The following is a 17,270-nucleotide window of genomic DNA, read 5'->3' as shown; positions in this document are numbered from 1 at the left end:
CTTCCCGTCTCTCAGAGGCGACAGCTGGGGTTGCGAGCTTCCTACCGAGTTGGCCGCGTGCGGCCTTGTTACAAAGACCAGGTTCCTGAGCCTGTCCCGAATCCTGCCTTTGGACCACTTCTTCTTTTTGGCTTTGCCCTTAGATCGTTCTCCGGGTCTTTGTCCTTAGTGGCCGACTTTCTGGCATCTTTCTCTTTGGGGGCATCTCAAGCTTGGAGGGCAGCTGCTACCACTGAGGCCTCGCTAAGATGTCGGGCAGAAAGCAGTTACGATGTTTTGTAATTAGAAATAATGAAGATAATAACCTTATGCAAATGTGTTTTCCTATTGTTGGGAGTGTACTTCATGGTAAATCCTTAGAAATGGGATTTCTGGATAAAAGAGAACCACGTATGCAGTTTTGTTAAGATAATGCCAAATATTCCATTTTGTATTCCCACCGTGTGAGAATGCCTGTTTCCCAACAGCTTTGCCAACAGAAGGCGCTGTCAGGTTTTTACATTTTTGCCAATCAAGGTGGTGTCCGAGGCAGGACATCTTCACGTGTATAGTTTCATTTGTTCTTGTTGACCTGTGTTAATGAAAGATCTGTGGAGAGATTTAGACGGAGGTAGCTGCCATTATCCTTAGCTACTGATTAAACGTATTCTGACAATTGATCTTATTGGTAAAATTTTGGTTACATCGAGAAATTTGCGCACACTTTCACCACGTGAGTCTGTGTGACATTTAAAGACTATTGTTACACATTTCCAATCCAGTCTTTTTATTCTTAACACATCCGAATGGAATACTTTGGGGGAAGAATTGCTTGTTTTTCCTCACGTGTTTAGTTTTTAGCACATAATTTTTAAAATGTTTTCTGTGCTCGCATATTAGTATCAGTTGCTCAGTGCCTCTGAGAGGGCTTTATCCTTATTCTGTTAAAGGTGTGGATTTGGGCGCTTGGAGTGGCAGTGGCTGGAGGTGCGTTTTTAAGCAGGAATCAAATCCATGAAGCACTTGTTGAGGAAGATGGGTTTTAACCTTAGTTAAACGTGTGACAGTTTCTGCTCTTTCTGTGTGTAGGGGACTTTGTTAATTTACATGTACAATGAGAATTACAATTTTAGCTTTGAAAATAGTCCACCAGTGGAGTTAATGAAGACCTACCTGAACTTCGAGTTCTTTGATGAACTCGTTATCATAACTATTTGAGTTGTTAGTCTAGACTGTAATGATTTGTTACTTAAAGAGATAGTAGTCTACTCCTCAAATAGGTAACTGCTAGCACAGACCAAAGTTAAAACCACTGTATTTAAAAAGATTTAAATGTTGATCTGAGAGTTAAAATTATTGTTTATGTGGTTATTTGTGCTGTTTACCAAATATTGCTACTTAACCACCGTGTTCACTTAGTGAACCAGATAGTGGATTTCAGCCAGCGATATGCAGAGAAAATTTCAGTGACAGGTAGAGTTTGCATGGTTTCAACTAAGAAGTAATTGTTCCTCTGATCTACCTGCTGGTATGCTATGCTGTTTTTTGCTGTCGTTATGTGCCCCGATTTTCCTGTCACAGTGTGTAAGGGTAACCCAGATGTCCGAGGTTTCTCTGATGCCCTGTTTCCCTGGCCTGTCTGTGAGTAGCTTGAAGTGCTTCCTGCTGGTCCTCCCATCGAGAGCTGAATTGGGATCTCCCTGCCCTTCCCGATTTTGTTTGTGTGGAAGGAGGGTGGAGGTGTCCAGACAGCACTGAGGGGCAGGCTGAGGAGAGATGTAACTCAGGTGCTACACCTGCGGGGGGGGGGGGGGTCTGTTATCGTGGCTCACCTGATTTAAACTAATCATAATAATTAAAGGTGATTTTACTTAAAACTATCTCCCCCTGCCCCCATCGTCACCCCCTGCCCCATTGTAATAATAACAGGGAGACAAATCTCATACCGACTGGAAAGAGAAAACATGGATTGAGGGGGACATAAAATGAAAGGCTGAGAAGCAGTGTATAATCGTTACATTCTTTAGGAAAATGCGTTCTGATCAGTGATGTTTATTTCTTTTAGGAGAATCACCAGCGCGTTAGCATTTTCTTTGACTATGCTAAACGTAGCAAGAACACTGCCTGGTCCTACTTTCTGCCGATGTTGAATCGCCAGGATCTCTTTACTGTTCATATGGTAAGTTTTGAATTGGTCACATTTCTGATTCAGGGAAGAAATGCACCCGGGCCGGTTGTGACTTGGTAATGTCCCAGTACCCAGAGGAGTGACCGCTCTGACGTTGGCTTTTCAAAGCAGTGCTTCCTTACTGGATGTTAGTAATGTGGGGTGTTGGGAGGTCAGAGGAGGCAGGGTTGCTTTGACACAGTTCAAGTTTGTAGAGCATTTGATGAGCTCATTGAGATAAAAGCCTTTGGTAGGGCTTCCCTGGTGGCGCAGTGATTACAAACCTCCTGCCAGTGCAGGGGACATGGGTTCGAGCCCTAGTCCAGGAAGATCCCACATGCTGTGGAGCAGCTAAGCCCATGCGCCACAACTACTGAGCCTATGCTCTAGAGCCCGCAAGCCACAACTACTGAAGCCCGTGTGCCTAGAGCCCGTGCTCCGCAACAAGAGAAGCCACTGCAATGAGAAGCTCGCGCACCTCAACGAAGAGTAGCCCCTGCTCACCGCAACTAGAGAAAGCCCGCACACAGCAATGAAGACCCAACGCAGCCATAAACAAACAAACAACAAACAAATAAATAAATAAAAATTTAAAAATAAAGTGTGGTAAATTTCCCATGTGCAAACAGCTTTAGGTGGTCTGTGACAGAATTAACTGCATTTTACTATAGAAATTAAATTTTGCTTTGAAGCAGCTGTTGTGTTTAATTTTTATTTTAATTAAGTAGTTAATTGCTTTTTAATATCTTAGATACACTTCTGTTTTAAACTTAGCCTGAAAGGCTATCTTTTGAAGTGTTAACACTGAGCAGGTCTGAGAGGACGATCAGAGAATCAGTCCTTGTACAGACCTTTTCTGTTCCTAGCGTATTGTGGGCTGCAGGGGACGCTCCTGAGGCTGCATTTCATAGATGTCTACATTTTCGCAGCAAGATCCACTGTCAGTGAAACAGCTTTGAGCACACGCTTTCTCTTTCTCTCCGTATATATCTGTATTCATTTATGTATTAGTATGTTCATGTATTGTATGAAACATTCGTAAAAAGAAATTAAAAAGGATGACCCATGAAATAAACTATTTTAAAGAGTATTTTAAAAAAAACAGTAATATATTTTTTGCTTTCAAGTTGTGTAGAGGCTTGTTTTCACCGTCTGGAAACATGATTTAAACATTTTCCTAATTTTGATGGTCTTATAATAAAATTGACAAATGTGTTAAAGGCCAAATACACATTTAGGGTAAGATTCATCGTTATTCATGGTGTAGCCAAGTCTGTGTTTCCATTTCTTTATGATTTCAGTTACTTTTGGCTAATCTTTCACATTTTGAGGGTCAGACGCTCATTGGTTTACCCCGTGCTGATGAAGAGCTTGTGCTCGGAGAGGAAGCGCCAGGCCTCGTGTTCCTCTGTCTTTGCCCCTTAGCTTGTGCTTACACTGCTGATCAGCTTTTCAATTTCCAGTTTCCTTATAGGGATCCTTTCGTGTCACTTATCTGTTTTGTGACAGGTCAGTTTAAGTTAGATAGCGTGTCTGTGAACTCACTTAGCGAGGCACGTGAAGACGACCGCATGTCACTGCAAAGTGAGGGCGTCGGGGTGCTGGGCTCTGCCCCCCTCCCCTGTGGTGCAGGCTCCCGAATGTGCCACGACACACGCTGCCCTCTGTCACCTCGCTCGCTGTGTGCAAGTCTGGGAACAGACCTCAGTGTATTTTTGGCTTAGCTAATCAGCCTTCACGGTCTCTACTAGGATTAACTCTTGCTGAATGATGAGAGCTTTGAAACACTAACTTGCTTATAGAAAGTACTCAAAGAATATTTATTAAATTGGGTTTGTCGGTGGAGAAGTAGTAGTTTATACTGCTTTTCCCCCCTCCCCCTGGTATATCTATATCTATATATTTCCAGATTTATTGGGGTGTAATTGACAAAATTATAAGGTATTTAAAGTGTACAACATGATGATTTGATAAAATACACTTATACTGCCTATTTAATAAAAAAATTCATGATTCATTTTTTTTAACATCTTTATTGGAGTATAATTGCTTTACAATGGTGTTAGTTTCTGCTGTGTAACAGAGTGAATCAGCTATACGTATACATCTATCCCCATATCTCCTCCCTCTTGCATCTCCCTCCCACCCTCTCTTCGTGATTCATTTTATAGCTTGAAGAAAATTGAGAAGTTTTTGAGTGAGGAGAAAAGGGTGTTTGCTTCTACTGAGAGAGATGACTGTCCAATACCCAGGATATATTTTATACCAATACCCAGGATATACTTTATACCGAGACACAGGTTTGGAACCGAGAGCTCGCAGGGGCCTGAGTGGCCGAGGCAGCGGCTGGCAGTTCGTTGGAGCCATTGCTCAGAACTCTGGCAACTGATTCGGTGAAAGTCACAAAGAAGGATTTTTGTGTTCTTTGATTTTTGCTGGTCTTATAATGAATCCTAATCTTACTTTTGAAACTCAGAATAATGCAGGGAATATCGTGAAATTCTTAAAACACAACTGGTTTTGGTTCACGTTAACGGAACTATTTAAAACTACCTTTGACCATATTAGAAATATTTTTAAAAATGAAATATCTATTATCTTTGGAGGAGTTGAGTGCTAAAAGAAATCCTGCAGCAAAATGGTTATGAGTCCTGTTTCTTAGGGTCTATGGTGTGATTTTTAGAATCAGGATAATATTCAAATGTATTTTTTATTTTTCAGGCAGCAAGAATTATTGCCAAGTTAGCAGCTTGGGGAAAAGAATTGATGGAAGGCAGTGACTTAAATTACTATTTCAATTGGATAAAGACTCAGCTGAGTTCACAGGTAAAAGACATTCCTCTTAGTATCTTTGAAAGGAACATAACGTCCATGTTCTCTAAAGCTATTTATGGTAGTTATGTGAAATTACAAAAACTCTGTTAAAAAAGAGGCATTCTGAGTTTGATGAGTCAGCCGTGCTCCTTGCAGGTCTGGTAGGGGCTTCACCTTTTCTGCCTGTAACTGGCTTCAGCTCAGAGCTTCCTGTCTCTTCTGTCACTCGGGATTTTCCCTTCATGCATTTCAGCAGGTAGGGAGGATTTCCCTTCCAGGAAGGTGGCTGCCGAGATCACACGGGTTGGAGGATGGGAAGGACGCACACAACTCCAAGGGTACACTCGTGTGAGGCTCACGAGAGAGGAGGATAGACAGTGCGATGGGCGAGCATCTCTGCCCTGGGACCCTGGACCACCCAGATCGGTGCCAGGAGTCTTGGTTTGGGGAGAGTTCTTTGAAAGTGTGCAGTGGTTCCTTTATGCCCTCTGGTCACATACCCAGGCCAAACTGTCTGACCAGTCACACCAATAAATAAACTGGCCCTGGCTGCTGCCAGGAGGGCTTCAGACTGCAGACAGCACAGGACAGCTCATTAGGCAGCCCGCCTCTAGTCCTGGCCAGGAGGCCGTCCCAGGCACCACTGGGTGGCCTGGGGCTGCTCTCTCCAGCCCGAGAGGATGTCTCCCTCAGTGACTCCCACTTAGGATTTTACCGTGTCCTTGTGGGGTTGCATTTAAGCCCAAAGGGAAACACGAAGCCTGCTTGCTGTGGTCCCGCTGCTGTCAGGGCCCTCGAGCCCGTTTCTTCGTGGAGGAGGACAGCTTTCGGGGTGACGGCTGGCAGATGACGAGTTTTCCCTTTTGTCTTCTCGGTTCCCCAGTGCAGGGCGGATGGCCGGACACTCCTGACAGCTCAGTGGAGGGTTGCTTTTCCTTTAGGTGTCCGGTGACCAAGTGAGAGGTGGTGAGGGTGCTTGGAGGGAGCGAGCCACGGAGAGGAGCGAGCTGACCTGGGTGGGGAGGGCGGCGTATCTGTATCCGGAAGGAAAGGCAGGAGGGGGCGAGCTTTGGTGTGGGCGGGACATGGAGGATGGGCCAGGAGAAGCCGTGCTGGGAGGCCTGGTGGCCTCAGGGCTAGATGACAAGTAAGGGCCTATTTGAAATGAAGGTTTGGAAAGTTGTAATTTAGGTTGCTGGTGACTTTATGATTTTAGTAGATTTTAAATTGAAGTATGAGAGAGACACCATGACATTTTGCTTCGATTTATTTTTTGTCTTATCGTTGCCTGCCTTTTTGCGGGGGGAGCCTACTAACCTTTTCTGTTCGGATAGGGAGATTTTGAAGTGTCTTGAACAAAATCAGTTATTTTTTCTGTCATCAGCATACACTTTAACACTCTTTTGGGCTTAGTTTTTAAAAGTACTTTTACAAGAGTCACAAGTTTTGCAGATTTTACTGAGTTTGTGAGATATTTCAAAAAGAAGATACTTAGAACATGAAAAATACTATGTGAAGATGAGGTGTATTTATTTCTACATGTGTATCATTTGGGATCAGAGCGCTTAGTTAAAGAGGTAACCCGCCCCCCCCTTTCTTTTTCCTCTTATGAGATTAGTTCTCCCTTTGAAGAAACTTCATTCTGCTTTAGTGTTAGGCGTGGTCTGGTGGTAATAAGGCTTTATGCTAGCTGGACTCATAAAATGAGATCTGGTAGCAAAGAATGCACGCTGCAGTGTGCCGCTAACATTAGGGGTTGTTCCATCCTAGACTTTTCCCCGTAAGAGTAACATTTATGCTCTGCCTCACAGATAATTGGTTAGTTTTAGAATGATTAGCTGTGGTTGTAACCATGTCCAGCAATTGGGGGGATATTTCTCTGGTCACTAGTGGAAGCAGAGATTTCAGTGTCTGGAACACTTTTCATTAGAATTGGTGTGAGACAGACGCTCTTAAAGACCTTTCTGTATCTTTCCAGCACGCTTGCTCTTTTTATCGCCGAGTCCTTGGCCTTGTTCAGTTACTGTCTGGCGTTGCTGCTTTGCACGTCCTGCCCCAGGGAGAGGCTTCAGGCCCGTCCAGCCGTGCCTCAGAGTCTGGTCACGGCTTCCGCTGAGCTCTGGCTGGCTACCACCCTTGCTGTGGGCAGACACTTGTCCACAGCCTTTGATCAGGGTGTAGTGACAGGCATGAAGCAGAGGCTTGTTCGGGCTTTTATTTTCTACTTTGCTTAAATGCCACGTGATAGCACTGTATCTGCAAGGTCTCTTTTTCTCTATCGTAAGCGTTTTCTCCCTCATAAAAAGGACCACATTTTCATGGTTCTGATAGAAGTAGACTTTCAAAAGTCTGAATTAGGTGCCAGTTTGGATATTTTGTTCTTTGACTTTATAGAGACATTTAGGAGCCTTTTTCCCAATAGTTTAACCGTTATACTTGGGTTATAGGGGCTCATGCCTGGCACTTAGTAGATAAGTTATTGAATAAAACAAAATAAAAATTTCCTTTCAGAAATTCATTATCACTTTTCTCTTGCATATTCAGCTTCTGACTTTCTACCTTAACTTTTCTTTGGTCATTTCTGTGTAACAGATGAGGTTCTGATTGTCATTATAATGTGTTAGCATTGCTGTGGATAACCTAATTTTTTAAGTTCCATGTAGTATCTTCCCATCATCAGGCACCTGTTTTGAAAGCTTTGCCACAGAAATATCGTGTAGATAGTTCAGCTTAAGACAGTTGTCTCATTGGAAAAATGACTCAGGAAGTAAATCCTGAGACTTGGAAATTTGCACTCGCTTCACTTATGAAATGTAATTGGAACTTAGTATTCAGTTTATTATTGTTCCTTTTAAAATAATTTATTGATTAAGATATTATCCGGAAGAGTGTAACGACGTTTAGAATATTTCGTATCATCCCCACGCTTTTTATTAGTTGATGATACTCTCCATTCAGTAGGATTAGGAAAACAGTGATAAAATTTGCTTAGCTCTCTTTCGTAAGCTTATGAAGTAGGATAAAGTTAAAAACAAAACTAAGTAATAAGTTATTTATTTCGTAATAGAAACTGCGTGGTAGCGGTGTTGCTGTTGAAACAGGAACAGTCTCTTCAAGCGATGTAAGTACATTCCTTGTTCGTTCACTGGCCTCCTAACACCCTGAATTTAAGTTGTTTTGAGTCCCAGACATTTAACGTTTTGAAGATGTTCCCTAGTCCCCCGGATGTAAATCCGCGGATTTGGTTGGGTTAATGGTGGTGTGAAAGCTGCGTGTAGGCCTTTCTGGGCCGTGCGGTTGCTTCCTGCTGCTGGTGGATGTGGGGCTTCCTCTTCCTGTTGCTCTTCTCTTCAGGCGGCTTTATCTCAGGCCTGAGAATCAGAGCAAGTCTGGACTCAGATGCACAAGTCGAGTGAGTAACCAGAGCTCCTCTCTTAACACTTTAGCTGTCTCACAGACCCTAACGTCTGACAGATCCACGGACCCTGCGCCAGGCAGCTGAAAACAGTTCCGTTCCCCACTGGTACGAAAACCCACTACTTGCCTGAGTTGCTCAGGGTTTAATGGGGGCCTACGTGGTGGCCAGACTCTCCCTCCCCCTTTTTCAGGCCAATCCTGCCCCACATTTATGTAGAGCCAAAAGGTTAAAGGTTAAAACTAATCATGTCCCCCCAGTTCCTTTCCTGGTTAGGGTTATCCCCCCCGGTTGGGAGTGGTTTAACTTTGCTGTCTTCAGACTAGTTCAAGAATTGCCAATAGATTTGGACAAGTATGGGTTGGCGTGGTTAGCGCCAGCTGAGAGCGAGGTGGGGGAAGAGTTAAAAAGGTAGGTGAGGCGTATTCAGCTTCCTTCGCTGGAAATATCTCTGGGAAACCGGAAAGCACCTTCCGAGGACGGTGTCTCCCACCGGCCTGTGCTAGACCTCAGCGGAGCTGTGGGGGGGCCACGCAGGGTCCGTGTCCATAACCCGCAGGCCACACCCCTGTGTGTGTGCTCGTAGACTAGAGAGGGCGACACAGTCCATCTCAAAGCCAGGAGTGGGGCTTCTCTTGGGGCACGGGTCAAGGGACTTGACAAACAGTGAGTGTGTCAAGCCGGAAAATGGCCACACGTCTTCTGAAATCAGAACAGGGTATAGAACTAAGTGAGCAGTCTTGGGGCCAGCGTCGGGGAAGGAGGTGGTAGGTTCGAAGTCTAGATATTCAGCCATAAGCAGATGTTTAAATTGGGAGTCCTTATTTTATATGACTTGAGTTTCTTTCCACCGGTTTGAAATTTTGAAAAATTGTTTGATTTGAAAAATTGTCTAATTAGACTTATTTGTAAAAACTTTAAAAGGTGTTTTCGGAATAAACTTAAGTGGTTATTAAAGTGTTTGGAAGTTAGTAGAGCTCACGCAGTGAGGTGCGAGCTCTGGCGACGTGACATTCTTCTTTTGCTCTTTTCTGTCCAGCGTGTGGGAAAAACAGCGCTGATCTATTGAATTGGCAGTGGTTAGTCAAAGTGGTTTATCCGGTCGACTCAGACACGTACGTCCCAAACGGTATTAGCATCAGGGGTGATTGTGAGTGAAGAAAAGCTGGCCTTTGATGTCCTCCCTCTTCCCTTCAGTGCTTCACACCTGAACATCCTCCCTGGCCCTTGCTGGAGGTTCCTACCTTCTCAGAAGGCTGGCAGCTTGGAAGGCAGAGACTTAAAGAAGTTGACAGAGAGGTGATAGCACTTCCTTTGATACTTGTATTTCAGTAGGGGGATCGGAATTGGTAGCTGGTATGTATGGAGCTCTTCCTGTGTGCCTGGCAGTGTTTTAGTCATTTTGCATTTACATCTCCTTGAATGTTCACACCCCGTCTTTGACATTGGTCTTACCGTAAGCCACGTTTTAGGGATGAGCAGTGAGGCTGGAAAGGCACACCGGCTTGCCCAAGGTCATCCGCTCACGGTGGCAGAACCCCCAAGGGGACGCATTCCTTACCGAGAGGATTCCGAGGCACCTGGACTGGACTGGGAGCTTTAGGCATTCTCCAGGTTGCCTCACCTACTCAGACCTGTAAAGAATATCGACGTTCTATCTTAAAATCCCTTTAGGTTTTCAGACAGCGTAGAAAGGGTTTGGTAAACTGCATTCTGTGCTGTTGCCACTTGATGTCAGTATAAAACAAACAGAACAGAGCTTTACACAGCAAAATGAGAAATTAGCAGGATGCAACAGTCTTGACTTTTAAAATGGCACAGAAGCATCATCATAAGTTATGAGTGGATCATTACAGACATTTTTATTTAAATGACATTATATAAATGAAATTTTCTGAAAATGATTTGTGCTGTTTTTACCTAAATGTAAAAATAATAAACTCCATCACATGGCATGTACTCACCCTAACTTACCTTCAGCCGTCCGTTCAGTTCTTTGTTGGCTCTTGCATGGGAATTATCAATCTTCTACTTTTCCGAGGACGTCGCCCAGGCTTAGATGTTGATTGCTGGGCCGCTGCCCTGACAAAAAGAGGAACACCGTGATCTCTCCCAGCCTTTGGAGGAGTCAGGAGAATCTGGGCATTCTTCTCCCTCTCTCCAGCCTCTTTCACACCTGTGTGCAGGGGACCGTGGTAACTCTCCCCCTGCGCGTCCTGTTCTCTGTTGTAGACCAGGTCCGGCCGCACACATTGCTGGGTGGACATGGTTTCGTTGGTAGTAAGTAACGTAAGTCGCCAGGTTCTCCATATTGCTCACTTTATCTTGCCTTTTAATGTTCCGGAGCAGTTCTGTCCAGTAGAACTCGCCGGGGTGATGGCAGCGTTCTTTATATCTGCGGTGTCCACCCTGGTAGCCCCACGTGGCTCTTAACCACCTGGAAACCTGGCACATGTGAGCGAGCGAGTTAACTTGCAGTTTTTTGTAGGCTTTTTGGTTTGTTTGTTTACAGCTTTATTGAAATCTGTTTCTCATACCATAAAAGCTTTCCATTTGCTATTGGTTTTAGTATATTTACAGAGTTGGGCAACCATTGCCACCATCTGATTTTGTAGCGCTTTCCACACCCCAGAAAGAAACCGTGTCCACCAAAACAGTCACCCCCGTTCCTAACGCCCTCGCCTAAACTCTGGCAACCCCTCACTTACTTTCCGTCTCTGCATTCACCTCTTCTGGCCACTCTCTGTACACAAGTCACGTAATATGTGGTCATCCGTGACCGGCTTCTCTCACTTAGCGTATGTTTTCAGGATTCATCCATGTTTTAGCATGTAATAACAGCATTTTAGAATGAAAGGGGAAAAAAAAAGCTTAGCTTTTTTGGCTTTTGGCCACATTCCTTAAATTGTTTTCTCTGACAGTTCTAATATCCTTGTTAATGTGAAGGTAGTGTTACTGCTTTGACTTTTTAAGGCTCTGTTTTTAATTTAAGACTTTTCAGTCTTTCAGAAGAGTTGGAGGACTTTAACGATTTGGTTCTTCACTGTTTGTCCATAAGTGTATCAAAAGTGCTACCCGAGTAGCAGACATGAGGGGCTGCGTCAGGAGTTCGCAGAGTGCAGGCCTCTTGTTTAACTCTGGCCCCTCTAGCCTGTGATTTGTAAAGTCTGTGAGGACCCAGAGATGTTCACAGTCAATTACGTGTCTTGGTGCTGGTTTTCAGAGCATTTGCTCTTCACCTGCAGCAATGTTTGGGTGACCTTCATTGTATCCTCTTATCACAAGATTAGTACGTTTTAAACATTGTGGATCATTAAAATATATGCGAAGAATAAATATTAAGAAAAGGAGAACAGATGAGAACCTGTCAGTTTTGCCCTTCTGATCAGATATTTGGAAGGATTGCGTATATTCTGGCAATGCAGAGGAAAATTAAATGGTAAAGTATTTCAGTACCAGACTTTCTTTTACATATCATTTTCAAACTATAGCATCAATAACAATAATAAGGTAACCTAATATTGTACATTGGATGTGTTCTTGGAAGTTGCATACAAAGCAGTGATTTATAAAGTAAATCATATTTCTTAAGTCTGCAATAATTTTTCCTACAATAAAGAATCCCAGTAGTCATGTAATTAAATTATACGCCTAAGAAAATTAGATTGAAAGTAGTACTTGAAGGAGATTTATAAATTTGTAAATTAACAGTGAAATTACTTTCTTGGTTAAGACTTAAGTCTAAGACGAAAGTATCTTAAGTTAATTTAGGTATTAATTTAATATAGGTATTTTATGAGTATTGACTAGAGGGTCTCTCTTAATAAGCCAACTTCAAGAGAATTCTTGCACTATATTTGTTTTAGTTCCTGAATATGAAGTAATAATAACGACAAGAATAATAATGATGGTAATGTACCTTACAGTTGTTTTGTGTTTAACTGATGTGAGTTCAGATTTGAGTAGCAGAGGTTTTTGTTTTTGTTTTGTTTTTTAATTTAAGGCTGTTTTTTAAAAATTGGGCTGGTATTGCTTTCCTTTATTGATGAGACAACAATTTTGAAGAGTTTAAAGTGATTTGCCAAAGGTAAATTGGCAGAACTTCTGACTGACAAAACCTCTCTCCCTCTTTGCCTCCCTTCCTTTCTTTGGTCACTTATTTTTATGTCACAACTTCGTTGGGGAGGAAAAAATTATGCTCTGCTCCTTCTGGGTTCTTCTGTCTGGCCAAAGAATTAAATTGACGTGAGACAGATTAACAGGAGAAAACCAGATGTAATTACGTATGTACAGGGGCCCTGTAATATGAGGCCGCAGATGTAGCGCCTGAGAGGAGAAGGGGGTGCGGAGGGGGGGACTTCAGCGGGGAGAAGGCAGTTCACACGGAGGTGAGAAAGCAGATGTTTGGTGACAGATGCTTGCTGGGCCCGCAGGGACAGTGGGACACACAGAGGACTCTGGTCTCCCGGCCCTGTGCAGCTCCCCCCAGCGCCGACCCGTGTTCTTTGTAGATCTCCGGTGACAGTGCCCTTCCTGGACCAGGGCCTTTGTCTGAGTTCTTTAGGCCGTTAAGGGGCAGGTACAAAGACAGACTTCTTGAATCCTCTGCTTTCAAAAAAATAACCACCCTAAAAGAATCCTCATGCCAAAGGGACCCATTTAAAGTGGCAAATTTTGTTCCCCTACAGCTTACATAGAGTAAAATAGACAGATTTTTAAATGTTCAGCTGAATGCATTTGTACATCATGTGTCCTACTCAATACTTTCCTTCGCCTCGGCTCCCACAAAGGTTTTCGTTATTATGCATTAGTTTTGCCTGACCTTGAACTCCATAAAAGTGGAATCATACACAGTGTGAACTCTTGTGTGTCCGAATTCTTGTGCAGTATTGTGTCAGTGAGAGTCACTCAAGTTGCACTTGGCAGTAGTTCATCTCTTTATTGCCGTGTAGTAATATATTAAATGTATATTATCCATACTCTTATTGATGGACATTTGAGTTAGTTCTGGTTCTTGGCTGTTGTGAATATCTTGCTATGAACATCCTTGTACATGGCCTTTGGTAGATGTAACCACTTACGCCTGGAGCACTTCTAGAATGGAGTTGCTGGGGTACAGGTTACATGTGAATTTAGGTCCAGCAGTCCAGTCACTTTTCTAAACCAGTTTACACGTCGCCAGCAAAGTAGGAGAGTTCCAGTTGTTCCACACATAAGATGTGCACACTCACTTTTTAGTTCTATGAGAAAAGATTCATTTAATAGTCATGACACATTGAATACTTTTGGGATTGGTTAATCACCAGTCCTGGAGGATTTCATGTAAAACTGGCTTCTGGGGTTTATTTTGGTCGATGGTGTGTTCTACAAACTCAGCTTTGTGCTTCACTGATACCACTGGACACACGTGTGTTTCCACTGCATCTGAGACAGGTACTCTTCTCTGCACTGCAGACGTCTTTTTTTTTTTTTAAGCACCCTTGATTCCAAAATTTAGAGGAATATTATCTTTATTTTTTCTCATTTAGTTTGTACTTAAATCCCAGCATTATGGAGATAGATATTGAAAATTGGTCTATAAACATTGTTAATAGCATGAGATTTACTTTGGTACAATGTGGCTGCAGTTTTTATGTTTATCTTTCGTTGCCTACTTGCTTTGTAATTCCTCACTTCTTGAATTACTTTGTAATTCTGCAGAATATGGATCTGGGAGACCCTCTTCACCAGGAAGGTGAATTCTGTCAGTTGCTGTTTTCCTTATGTGATTTTTCCACCATAATATAGGAGAATTTGCATTTTCAGCAATATTAGAAAATTTATCTAATGATGTTCTCTTAATGTGTTGAGAAGTAAAGTTAGTTTTTCTCTACCAGGGAGGTTTGTGTGTTTGAGAGTACACATTGTAGCTGGTTCTCAGCCCAGTCTGTCATATATTAGCTAATGAGATTATCCCCACACCCCATGGGATGTGCCCTGTTATCCCCATTTTATAGGTGGGAGGCTCATTCAAGGGCACACGGCTTGGAAGTGGCTGAGCCTGGCAGGCTGCTTCCAGAGCCTTTGTTCGTAACTGTTAGGCTACATTACTGCCTTTCTTTCATGGTGGTGGAGTTAACATTGGAGCTGTGAGTCAGTTCAGCTGGAGAAAGGAGGGGCGAGAGCTTTCCCGGAAGCAGCTGGAGGTAGAGGTCTGGTTCTCTGGGGGAGAGTAACTGTTGGACCTGGCACTTTAAGGTCACTGCTGGTCCTGGCATTTGCCATGTTGGTGGAGTGATAAGGTATCAGAGAGGTAAGAACCTGGTGATAATTCTGTCAAGAAAACTTCATGCGTTGGGAGGAGGAAAGATGCTGAGGTTGGTACAAGGTTTAGGGATAATTTTAAGACGGGAAAGATTGAGTATATTTAGGGGCTGAGGAGAGGAAACCTATCAAACAGATCGGAGCTACAGGGGGGGGTCGGACTGATGCGATGCTGTGTGGGAGGAGTGGGACACAGGCCTTGCTGGGGCCGTGGGTCCTGGACAGGAAGAGCTGTCTGCCTCTGCTCGGCGAGAGGGAGGTGAGAAGGGCCGTCAGGGAAGTTCAGTTAGGGGCGCGATGTTGGCAGCTCAGTGACTCGCTAGCTGATGGTCTCTGTTTTTTCTCTCAGTGCTGAGGTGAGGGAAGAGAGCGGGACAGGAGGGTAGAGGTGAAGGTGTGAGCGTGGCTCTGGGGGTGGCGGGGAGAGCAGAGCTTCCTGATGGCTCTGCGTGGCTGTGCAGTCTTCTCCAGCAGTGTTTGAATGACCTCTGTGTGGCGGAAGAGTCGGTGGCTCGCTGGGTTGATTGAAGGCTGATTATTTTCTTCTAAAAAAACCGTTGAATAACTTTGTACATGAGACTAACAGGACAATGTGAGAGAAAGGTAAGGCAGTGATACAATTTACTTTGATTGAAGGCAGTACCTCAGTCATTTATCAGTGTTGCCTTCACTGTGTACTTTGAAAATAATCTCTGGACTGGAATTGGACTGCCTCATGGTGCATCATAGGAGAGAGTGAAGTTTTAGAAGCAGCATCTTTTTAAAAATTTTTTAATATATCTTTATTGGAGTACAATTGCTTCACAATCCCGTGTTAGTTTCTGTTGCACAACAAAGCGAATCGGCCATATGCACACACATGTCAGCATATCCCCTCCCTCTGGAGCCTCCCTCCCACCCTCCCTATCCCACCCCTCTAGGTGGTCACAAAGCACTAGCTGATCTCCCTGTGCTATGCAGCTGCTTCCCACTAGCTACCTATTTTACATTCCGTAGTGTGTATATGGCGATGCTACTCTCACTTCGCCCCAGCTTCCCCCTCCCACCCCAAGTCCTCAAGTCCATTTTCTGTGTCTACCTCTTTATTCCTGCCCTGCAGCTAGGTTCATCAGTACCATTAGAAGCAGCATCTTTTTAAAATTTTTTAATAGATCTTTATTGGAGTATAATTGCTTTGCAATGGTGTGTTAGTTTCTGCTTTATAACAAAGTGAATCAGCTATATGGATACATCTATCCTCATATCCCCTCCCTCTTGCATCTCCCTCCCACCCTCCCTATCCCACCCCTCTAGCTGGTCACAAAGCACCGAGCTGATCTCCCTGTGCTATGCGGCTGCTTCCCACTAGCTATCTGTTTTACATTTGGTCGTGTATATATGTCCATGCCGCTCTCTCACTTCGTCCCAGCTTACCCTTCCCCCTCTTCTCTATGTCTGCATCTTTATTCCTGTCCTGCCCCTAGGTTCTTGAGAACCTTTTTTTTTTTTTTAAGATTCCATATATATATGTGTTAGCATTCAGTATTTGTTTTTCTCTTTCTGACTTACTTCACTCTGTATGACAGGCTCTAGGTCCATCTACCTCACTACAAATATCTCAATTTCGTTTCTTTTTATGGCTGAGTAATATTCCATTGTATATATGTGCCACATCTTCTTTATCCATTCGTCTGTCGACGGACACTTAGGTTGCTTCCATGTCCTGGCTATTGTTAATAGAGCTGCAGTGAACACTGTGGTACATGTGTTTGACAGTTTCTCGTAAGTTAAACATACACGGACACTTAGGTTGCTCCCATGTCCTGGCTGTTGTAAACAGTGCTGAAGCAGCATCTTTTATATGCTCATTTATATGTGAGTCCTGAAGCTGTAACTAGCAACGAAGAATCCATTTTTTAAATGTGTCATGTGTTTCAACATAGTAGGGTAAGTGGACACAGACAAGAAAAATACTTAACAGTGAACCAAGAAATTCTTGTGTTGAGAGGAAATCGATGATAAGTGGAAGAGGAGAGAGTGCCCTAGGCTGCCTTTCATTCATTATTGTAGAAACCTTGCTTAGGCTGTCTCTCTAAACAAGGAAGATGGAATTCTTTGCACAAAGGGTTAGTTAGCTGCTGACCTAATTGGAAAAATACATATATATATTTTTCCCATTATGGAAGATGGTTTTCGAGCTGAAAATTCACTTTTTTTTTGGTCATTAATTTCTGCGAATGTTTTGCGTTTTCAGGCAAATTAAGTTACTGGATATAGTGTGCTTTTGGGCAACTGTGTTCACTCCTTTCTTGGTAAAATCTAAGATAACCTTTTCATGATAACTTTGATTATTCCTCCAAATATATCATAGTGTTTTTGTATTTGAGTGCCTGGAATTCTTTGAAGTGTTAGGTTTTAGCAAACTTAGTTTAAGTTAAAACATGGAACTGAAGTGGCATCATGTATATTAGGTTTTGTGAATTTATATGACATCCACGATCCTCTCCGTTCTTCCTTTTTGTTAGCATGTTCTTTAAGACTGTCCCTCCATTTCTTATAGATGTAGGGCTCATGGTAGGTATTCCGGGAGGCGCCCAAGCCCGGTGTCACTAC

The 17,270-nt window shown here is 43.3% G+C and overlaps 1 protein-coding gene across 5 annotated transcripts in view; it reads left to right on the top strand.

The window, feature by feature from the left end:
• ATP6V1H (ATPase H+ transporting V1 subunit H) overlaps nucleotides 1-17,270 on the top strand; it is a 97,288-nt gene that overhangs the window by 44,837 nt on the left and 35,181 nt on the right. For 4 of the 5 annotated variants that reach the window (XM_030859762.3, XM_060287369.1, XM_060287367.1 and 1 more), the window contains 3 exons: nucleotides 2,045-2,158; nucleotides 4,868-4,972; nucleotides 8,028-8,081. In XM_030859762.3, the coding sequence (XP_030715622.1) occupies nucleotides 2,045-2,158; nucleotides 4,868-4,972; nucleotides 8,028-8,081 (273 nt within the window). The remainder of the gene's footprint in view (nucleotides 1-2,044; nucleotides 2,159-4,867; nucleotides 4,973-8,027; nucleotides 8,082-17,270) is intronic. The other variant, XM_060287370.1, reaches the window with a different exon arrangement.

The sequence above is a fragment of the Globicephala melas genome, chromosome 17 (assembly GCF_963455315.2).
Source record: "Globicephala melas chromosome 17, mGloMel1.2, whole genome shotgun sequence".
NCBI classification, from domain to species: Eukaryota; Metazoa; Chordata; class Mammalia; order Artiodactyla; family Delphinidae; genus Globicephala; species Globicephala melas.
The sequence above is the reverse complement of the archived record's forward strand: the minus strand, read 5'-3'. Positions and strand labels throughout refer to the sequence as shown.